This window comes from Leguminivora glycinivorella, chromosome 25, assembly GCF_023078275.1.
Source record: "Leguminivora glycinivorella isolate SPB_JAAS2020 chromosome 25, LegGlyc_1.1, whole genome shotgun sequence".
NCBI classification, from domain to species: Eukaryota; Metazoa; Arthropoda; class Insecta; order Lepidoptera; family Tortricidae; genus Leguminivora; species Leguminivora glycinivorella.
The window spans coordinates 11,544,736-11,555,070 of NC_062995.1; the positions used below are offsets into that span (position 1 = coordinate 11,544,736).

General features: G+C 40.4%; 1 protein-coding gene across 1 annotated transcript; it reads right to left on the reverse strand.

Moving 5' to 3' along the window:
- Positions 1–875: 875 nt before the first annotated feature.
- Positions 876–9,749, reverse strand: LOC125239164 (gastrula zinc finger protein XlCGF57.1-like). The gene is made up of 2 exons (XM_048146677.1): positions 9,303–9,749; positions 876–2,635 (listed from the first exon to the last, which is right to left on the reverse strand). Exons 1-2 carry the CDS (start codon positions 9,379–9,381, stop codon positions 1,362–1,364), a joined length of 1,353 nt encoding a protein of 450 aa, XP_048002634.1. The 5' UTR covers positions 9,382–9,749; the 3' UTR covers positions 876–1,361.
- Between the last annotated feature and the right edge of the window lie 586 nt (positions 9,750–10,335).

Below are 10,335 nucleotides of genomic sequence, written 5' to 3' on the forward strand. Positions count from 1 at the left end.
CCTGCCGCGAAAAACAACATTTTGCATCTCAGCTGCATTTATTCATGACTTCACAAATGCGACAGAGACAAAAGATGTGGTTCACGCGAAATCGTCTGATTTTTCGCGCGATTTTTGCGAGCAAGTTAACTATCCTGGGATCAAAAAGGCGTAAAATGTATGAAAACTTGCGGCGCATAAGATTGTTTTCTTTCGAGTCATGTGTAACGTATTTTTGGTGAGGAAATTTGAAGCCCGCGTGTGTCTGTCTCACTCCCTCTTATGGTAAACGTAACTATCTGTTTCACTTTGAAAGGATTTTTGAAGTGTTGTTGTCACAGTGCCTCTTCTGTCTTTCCGGTACAAAGCGATTTCCGGTACAAACGAGTCAAACGATACATTTTATTTTATCGGTGGACCTTTTGTCCCGGCCATAAGGTCTGTAGTTCGGTAACTGAACGTGTGGTTGATCACTTCATTTGAGGTGTCGACTCTCGCGACGGAGTTTGAGGGCCGCGTCTGCCGCGAGGCGCGCGAGTGGATGATGAGTTTTTGACGTTTTGTGACATTTGAAGTATGTGCATGATCTGTGAGAAATGAGGTGTTTGTGTTGCTACTGTTGCGAGCGAGTATTTGAGGGCCGCGAGGCGCGCGTGTGGATGATGAGTTTTGACGTTTTTGTGACATTTGAAGTACGTGAATGCTTTGTGAGGCGTGAGGTGTTTGTGTTGCGACTGTCACAAGCGAGTAAAATGAGGTGCGGTGAGTTGAAGTGTGATGCAATACATTTTTGCCGTGTGAAGTACTGCGACAAATTAACAATATGAGTGGTACAAATGAGGTGCCTCACGAGTGAGGAACTCAACACTATAGTTATACGCGATTCAGTCCCGATTTTAAAAATAATTACATGCTTAAACGTTTGTATGCTATCATTGCTGGCTAAACTTTTGGCTATAACATTATAACCTTTTACATATCAAACATTTATACAGGTTCATAATTTATATTGCTTTTTTTTATGAAAACCACGAATAAATCCATATCACCTGTCAAGACTTGCAAAAAATATCAACAATGATTTTTCTTTGCGGAAGCTGCTATTGCCCCAGAACTAATATTTATTTGATTAAAGTGAACAGAACTATTCTGAAGAATAAATTGAAAACACCATCTCGCAAGATGTAACATTTATATGAGCATACAATTTTCATACTATGCGTATTGAAACTTGAATAGTTTTTTAACCAGAGTGATTCAACAGGTGTGGCCGTAACTCTCATTTCCTCCTGCACTTGAAGCCTCACCACACATAGTATACATACATGAAAGGCGCTCCACAGGTGAGCCCCTAACAGTTGTAGTCGCAGTACTCGCAGTGGCTACAAAGGCTCCTCGTTAGTGTGAGTCCTCAGGTGATTCTTTAACTGTGCTTTTCGTCTAAATTTGTAGTCACATTGGCTACAGCTAAAAGGCCTCTCGTCAGTGTGAATCATTAGATGAACCTTTAATTCAACTTTTCGTCTACACTTGTAGCTACAGTGGCTACAATTAAAAGGCTTCTCGTCAGTGTGAAACATCAGGTGACGCTTTAATTGTTCTTTGATTCTACACTTGTAGTCACAGTGGCTACAGCTAAAAGGCTTCTCGCCAGTGTGAATCATTAGATGAGCCTTTAATTCAACTTTTCGTCTACACTTGTAGCCACAGTGGCTACAATTAAAAGGCTTCTCGTCAGTGTGAATCAAGAGATGCCTCCGTAAATGTGATTTTGCTTTAAACTTGTAGTCACACTGACTACAACCGAAAGGCTTCTCGTCCGTGTGAGTCATCAGGTGGGCCTGTAAATTTGCTTTTCGTCTACACTTGTAGTCACAGTGGCTACAACTAAATCGCTTTTCGTCTTTATGAGACAAGAGATGCCTCTGTAAATCTGATTTTGTTTTACACTTGTAGTCACAGTGCCTACAACCGAAACGCTTCTCGTCTGTGTGAGTCATCAGGTGACACTGTAAAATTGCTTTTCGTCTGCACTTGTAGTCACAGTGACTACAACTAAAAGGCTTTTCATTTGTGTGAGCCATCAGGTGCTTCTGTAAATCTCTTCTTGTTTTACTCTTGTAGTCACAGTGGCTGCAACTAAATCGTTTCTCGTCAGTGTGAGTCTTCAGGTGAGATTTTAAATTATATTTTCGCTTACACTTGTAGTCACATTGACTACACCAGAAAGGTTTATCGTCTGTGTGAGTTCTCAGATGACTGTATAAATCATCGTGTCGTTTTGTATTATAATCTCCTGGTGTTAAATCGTGTAAAGGTGAGTGAGTGTGTACGTGTTTCTTTAAAAACAGCTTATCCCAGAACAGTTGGCCGCAATGGTGACACTGATAGACGGTGGCGATGGCGCTGGGTGTGTGTGCGGGCTCGGCGGATACGAGAGCGGACGCTGCGACACGATTAGACAGGGCGGCCGGGGCGACTACGGGGCGGTGCGGGCGCTCCGGCCCCAGCACGAGCTCGTCCTTCACCTCGTGCTCGATGTACAAGTCGGCCAGCATGGCTGCCTCGCTCACGCCGAGCCCGGCCGTGCTGCCCGACCACTCCTCCTTCACACGCTCCTCTTCATACAGGAATACAGCTTCTTCCTTTACAGGGGCTAAAACAAACGCTTATAATTACAACTGGATCAAGTTACGTGTCTATGCCTGCGTCAGCTTCAAGTCAGTGACTGGCAAGAAGCTGCGCAGAATCGGGACAGGTGGCGATCTCTCGTTTCGGAGGCCAGGATTCACTTTGGATCATTGGGCCACAATAATTAGTTAATGTTGAGGCTTACGCCATAACACACATACATTTAAACAAATTTACACAAATTACAACCTATTTTTATTACATACATACAATCACGCCCGTATCCCATGAAGGGGTAGGCAGAGCACATCAAACTACTCAAGTTTACCTAACCCATATCCCACAGTCGCCTATTTTTATTGATTTCCGATAACTTTTAAGGGATGGTTCTTTGGGTAAATAGGCTAGTTTCCTCTATACTTTATTTTATGCCGTGCACGAAATAAAGCACCACAAAATTAGAAGAAATATATGGACAGTAGTTATGTTTAAAGATGAAAGATATAAAGTAAATGAATTGACCGTGAACTAGTAATAAAGCTAGGAACATACTACGCGGACGTCCGCCGTCGCGCGACCGCGACCGAGACCGATCAGTGTGCACGGTCGACGGGACGTTCCTTCGGCTGACCAAAACATCCAGCGAGCCAAATTTCGATCGGACGTCCATGCGTTCAAGGCCACGTCCACGACCGTCGGCCGGTAGTTTGCACGGTTAAGTGTATATTCATTGTCCAGATCAGCGTCCGCGGTCGCGAGACGACGGACGTCCTAGCTTCATTCTAACAAACGTACGCCGCGCGGGGTGCACACAGGCGCGTCGTGTACGTAAGCAAGCAACACATGCAAGCGGATTTGGATAAACGTGGATAAGAATAGTAAGCAAAATGATATTTATGTGTTTTCTAACTGATATAATGTGCTATTATTATACTAATACTTATATTTAGGGCTGGTTTTTCAATCGCCAGATAAATAATATCTGTCAGATAATTGTTAGCTGTCATTGTCATTTATACGTGTGATGAAAAGGATAGTGATAACTTTATCTGATAGATATATTTATCTGGCGATTGAAAAACCGGCCCTTAGTGTATTAGTTAGTAGTATAAGAATAAAGTTAATTTTAAAACAAAGTTACGACAACACTTATTAGAAACTCAGAAAAGAATTTCTTAAAATGTAACCCCATCTCACCAGGCTCACCATTTGTCCTTTATATTTCCACATCATGACCATAATTCTGTTACCGATAACTAATTATTGTTTATTGTAATATCATACCTATTCTGCTCACTTACCTACTTTACCGTAATGTAAACATGGTGAGCAAACATAGAAAGGCATCATCCTTTCATCTGTTGAGCATAAACACTGGAATGTATTAGAAATCTTTTTTGTACATTCTGTGTGTATTGTAGAGACGTGTAGAGTCTGGCTAGCCAAATATTGTTGACAGATATTTCCTTGTGGTATCACCAATTGTCTATGGTTTAAAAAAAAAGGCTAAAAGTCTGCTGTCAATTTATGTCACTTATTCAAATTGTTCGCGGGTTATTAAGGGTAAATCTTAAATATTATAACAATGACGATACCAAGCGAGGTCCGCAATTTGCTGTTTAAGCTAATAAATAATTACAACCAAGAGCTAAGTCGACGTGAAGCGGCATATAATGAAAAACTGCAATGTTAACAAGTCGTAAACAATATAGTAGGTTGGTGCTCTATTAATATTTTGATACTTTAAGTACTAGTTCTAACATTTGCCTATAACTTTGATTAAGTATGCTCATAAACAGGAAAAGAGTGTAAAGACAAGGGGAACTCTGGAAAGCATTTACGAAAAACCAATATTTAGAAGAAATCAGAGTGAAGTGACTGGTCAGTAGTAATTTGATATAAAAATATAAAAAATAAAATAAATAATATAATTTAGCCTATATACGTTCCACTGCTGGGCACAGGCCTCCTCTCAAGTCTGAGAGGGCTCGGGCTATATCTATATAGTCTCCACGCTAGCCCAATGCGGGTTGGAGACTTCACATAAATCTTTGAATTTCTTCGCTGATGACGTATGCAGGTTTCTATAAGAGAATGGAAGCGTTTGAAATGTGGTGCTGGAGACGAATGGAGGGAATTAGTTGGAGAGATAAGATTACGAATGAGGAGGTGTTACGAAGAGTAAATGAAAGACGAGCCATCCTGAAAACGATTGAAAATAGACGCGGAAAAATGAGCGGACATTTGATGCGACACGACCACTTTTTAGGGTTCCGTAGTCAACTAGGAACCCTTATAGTTTTTAGGGTTCCGTAGTCAACTAGGAACCCTTATAGTTTCGCCATGTCTGTCTGTCCGTCCGTCCGTCTGTCCGTCCGCGGATAATCTCAGTAACCGTTAGCACTAGAAATCTGAAATTTGGTACCAATATGTATATCAATCACGCCGACAAAGTGCAAAAATAAAAAATGAAAAAAAAATGTTTTATTAGGGTACCCCCCTACATGTAAAGTGGGGCCCGAATTTTTTTTTCATTCCAACCCTAACGTGTGATATATTGTTGGATAGGTATTTAAAAATGAATAAGGGTTTGCTAAGATTGTTTTTTGATAATATTAATATTTTCGGATATAATCGCTCATAAAGGAAAAAAAAGTGTGCCCCCCCCCCTCTAACTTTTGAACCATAAGTTTAAAAAATATGAAAAAAATCACAAAAGTAGAACTTTATAAAGACTTTCTAGGAAAATTATTTCGAACTTGATGGGTTCAGAAGTTTTTGAGAAAACCCTACACTGAGCGTGGCCCGTCACGCTCTTGGCCGGTTTTTTATTACTATTCTGGAGGGACGGATTGGACATAAGAGAGGTCGAGGAAAGCCCAGACACAGCTACATGGACCAAATAAAAGAAAAAGTAGGGGCCGTGTCGTATCAAAGAGTCAAAGAGCTGGCACAGGAGAGGAAAAGCTGGAACATACTCCACCGACAAGAGATTCACTCTTAAGTTGACATGAAATTACTACAAGGGAATAGCTTTAAGAAAAAATTGACTAACTGGCTTCTAGAAAACTAAAAAAAAAAAAAAAAATTGGGGACACCTTACACAGATCAACTTAGCCCCAAACTAAGCAAAGCTTGTACTATGGGTGCTGTAATGAAACACGTCATGGTAAAACAACAACTGTTTATTTGACATGAATGCGGGTACCATGTACAAAATATTAACTACCCACAACATCTCCCCCAAAAAGACTAAAACCCAACACCTAATAGTTATACATATGAAAAAGTCTAATTGTACATTATTTTATACACATAAAACATATTATGATATTAAGTACGTAAAGAGGACTGATAGTGCAGTGTCTTAAATATGTGCAACATAAATGCACTGTTCCAAAACATGACCACTGCATCATCCTTCCCCTTAAATATTATATATCATACTTATAAATCTATTCTTTATGCTATTTCTTACTACTACTTAAAACTTCTTTACTAACATATGAGAACATACCTTAGCCGTCATGAGAAGACCTTATTTCATAGCAGTAAGGTTCACAGACATGAAGTTTGTGTGATTACGGTGGTAAACATTAAGTAGGTACCTAAGGCAAACTATGCTATGATTTATTTCTATTGTTATTAATCACTTTATCAGCATGTTAGATCTTTGTTTGTGACCCAAAGATTTAAAATGCCTACTTACACTTAACACATCTACACTTACCTAACTATTTAGCTAATTTTGTTGACATCACTGATCACAATCATGTCTTACTTATTTTTTTTTTATAAGAATTTAAATGTCTTAGGTATTATAGACTTTCAGAATAATAATAGGCAAGTACCTGCAAACGATAGGTATATAAGTATACTACTTACAGATCTATTTAACTCTTGTATCGTATTATATAACAAAAATTTAAAGTTTAATCTTAAGCAAATACACATACAATTCAATATTAATTCTGTCACATGAAGTAAAGGGTCAAACAATCAGGGAATGGAAAACAGACAACTATATTTTAAGTTTTTTACAGAGTAGGTACTAGGTACTTACTATAATTTTAACTATTTTTTGTTAATAGGTTGGATCGACTACGAATCCCGTACCGTTACTTGACTTTCAACCTTATTACCTACAACATTGGTTTCAGCTTTACACTCTCTTGCCCGACCCCATCCTCACACGCGTCCTTGAACTCGTCATCGGCGTCAGCTGCCGGGGGCCGGTGCATTAGAAATACATATTACAATGAGTTTCGCACTTAATTAATGTAACTTAAACTAACTTATCTCTACACCTTTATTTTCTATAATATATTCACTCAGTTTTAAGAACTCAGCGTCGCATAGTTTCTTTAAAGTCTGTTATTCTATAACGATCGACATGGGTATCTGAAATTATACATATTTACATGTTTTTTTTTTGTTTATAAGTGACATGCAAGTCATAGTGCTGTGATTATGTACTAACATAATCACAGCAACATGCGCTGCAAGCGTGTTGGGACACAAATTAGGTATTAACTCTTTTCACTAAGCCCATATCTTCACATGAGTCTCGACCCAACACGCTTGCAACATTCATATCAGCAATCGCAAATGGCAAGTTATAATTTTTATTTTTATACCACCATACTAAGTTACAAATACCTTTCAATGGAATTTTGTGATTAGTAAATGATTCAAAATTGACTTTTAGCATTTTTAACACATTTACATCAAAACCTAGTGACAGAAATCTCTCAAAAGATATAACATTATAATCTGCTCCCGAGTCGAGTCTAAACTTCTCAGACCCGTGTTCACACAACAGAGTTTCCGTCCAGCGCCCCCGTCCAGCACTCGAACACGAAACCGTATCTATATAAAATGATTCGGACTCATCGGAATCGCTCGTCATAGAACCGTTTATTTCATACACTCGCTTCACCCCACTGTCATCGTTAACGAACCGAGATCTACACATACGAGCAAAATGTCCACGATGACCACAAGAAAAACATGTTACGTACTGTGCCGAACATTCCTGGTTGGCGCAACGCGTCCCACCGCAACTTGCGCACTGGCGCTGCGCCGACTCCGAGCCGGGCGCGGCGCGCCAGGCGACCCGAGCGCCTCCGCGCGCCCGTCGCCGCTCAACAAGATGTACTTGTGCACTACTCGATCCCTCGCTCGGGGCTCCTAACTCTCTGCCACTTTCCTTGGAGGCTTCCTCGGCTTGACACAACTTGATCGCTTTGTCTAAATCCAAGTCGTCAGAGCGTAGAAGCCTGTCTCGTACGGTGACGTTCCGAACGCCACACACGATGCGATCCTTAAGCAAATCGTCACTCAGATTGCCGAAATCACAGTTCTTACTCAACAGCCTCAGCGCTGTCACATAAGCTTGAATTGATTCACCTTCCTCCTGATTACGCGTGAAGAACTTGTACCTCAAGAAAGTTTTGTTCACTTTGGCACCAAAATACTCGTCAAACTTCTTAATAATGGCCTTCACATCGTCTTTATCTGACTCGGCGTCAAATGTAAATGTTTGAAACACATCAAAACCCTCTACGCCAATCAGATTGACGAGAAGGCTGTCTTGTACTGCGGCGGACTCACTGCTCACACCGGAGGCCTTCACAAAAAGTTGGAATTGCTGTTTCCACCGTTTCCACGCCTCTGCGCGTGTAACGGGACCGCCCTCCATGTTTAACTCCGCTGGCGATCTGGCGTGCTCCATATTTTAACTTTATACACAAATAAATCGCGGTCCAACACAAAACACCTAATTAACTGTCGTTGACAGATGTTCAGACACACAGCTTAAACTTATTTTTAATCGACCTGCAGCACGGATTTACTTAAAATATATCATACCGCTGCCACCATGTAATGAAACACGTCATGGTAAAACAACAACTGTTTATTTGACATGAATGCGGGTACCATGTACAAAATATTAACTACCCACAACAGGTGCTAAGCGACGATATACATACTTAAATAGATAAATACATACTTATTTACATAGAAAACATCCATGACTCAGGAACAAATATCAGTGCTCATCACACAAATAAATGCCCTTACCGGGATTCGAACCCAGGACCGTTTCTATAGCGTAAAAAAATATTTGACTCGTGACTGTTAAATTTTGTTTTCTTTATATTTTAATTATTTTATAAATTGTTAAATTGGAAATTTTACCTTATACACACATAAAATTGTTTAATGTATTTTTAGTTTAGGTTTAGTCTATAAGTATTGACCCTCGATTTTTTAATTATTAGATTGACATGATTTTGTAAATATAAATTGCCTGTTTTTAAATATTTGCATGCCTGCATGCAGACTGAATGCACGGATTTATTTATTTTGTAACACCTTATAACTGTGTTCTATGCAAATAAATTCTTTGAATCTTTGAAAGTTTATGATATACATACATACAATCACGCCTGTATCCCATAAAGGGGTAGGCAGAACACATGAAACTACTAAAGCTATGATGATATGATGTGTGTATTGTGGCAAACAAATAAACGGATATTTATCTGGCACGCAGTAGTTTTCCAGGAAACTTAACGCGCGCTACTATGATAAATATTAATAACATGCATCAACAGATCACACAAGTATTGTGACTATTGTGAGTAGTGATATCGGAGTAGATCGCGGTTAGTATTGTATGAGCTTACCCATTTCCGACTGGTCCGTCTCGGGCTCCAGATTCACGCGCGCCGGCGACATGCTGCCAGACTCGGCGCTCGTCTCCATCTCTCACTCTCAAAAGTTATACTATTGTGCTAAAAGCGTCTTACTCAACAGTCAAGATGTTTACATGTGCTCCTATGCCTCCTATTGAAACAAATACGAAAACGCAAATAAAGATGTGAACTTGTGAAGAGACACTGACACTGACAGTAGTGACCAATGAGAAAATTTGACAGCTCAATTCTATTGTCTTTGGGTAGCTCGGCCTTAAGGGCCAGACCAGACGAGCTGATCAAGTCGGTCGAAAGGAAATTGTAAATTATACTCTGTCAGTAAATAAGAACAAAGAAAACTATATGCATCCTTTTCTTTAGGGTGGCAGAGAAAGGGATACTTGCGTTGCGGATGAGTTGCGGTGCGACTTCTTGGACTGAAAATTTCGCGACCGCGTTGTTACGCCGTGTCTTGCTTGGGCGACGGTCGCGCGACCGTCGCCGTCGCGTCTCATACTTCCATATCGATAAGGTTTGATTTCGTATGCGTCGCATCGCCGTCGCGCGACCGTCGCCCACGCAAGCCACGGCGTTAGCGTTATTAAATTTGGTTAATTAAATTAGTTTGGCACTTGGAAAAGTGCCTAATCAAAATTTTCTTTGGCTCGACAAAATTGACGTTCTTTTGCAGTGACAAACGGCTCAACAAACTTAAGTTGTCATATTTTTTTATACTACGTCGGTGGCAAACAAGCATACGGCTCGCCTGATGTAAAGCGGTCACCGTTACCTATGGACGCCTGCAACTCAAACAGTGTCACATGCGCGTTGCCACCCCATTAAAAACTTGTACATTCCCTTTTGCTGTGTTAAGTACACAGCAAAAAGGAGTGTACAAGTTCCAAGGAGGGTTCGGGTTGCCGACGACTCAAAGGACAATAGACGGAACAAGTTAGTTCCGTAAGTCCTCCCGTCACCACCACACCGCACCCTCGTTGAGCTCTAGCAGCCTTACTCACCGGCA

What these genes read in the sequence shown, in the direction of transcription:
- LOC125239164 (XM_048146677.1), bottom strand. Translation starts at nt 9,381, where the DNA reads ATGGAGACGAGCGCCGAGTCTGGCAGCATGTCGCCGGCGCGCGTGAAT. An exon ending in GACGGACCAGTCGGAAATGG is followed by an intron (nt 2,636 to 9,302) that starts GTAAGCTCATAC and finishes CGTTTGTTTTAG; the next exon opens with CCCCTGTAAAGGAAGAAGCT.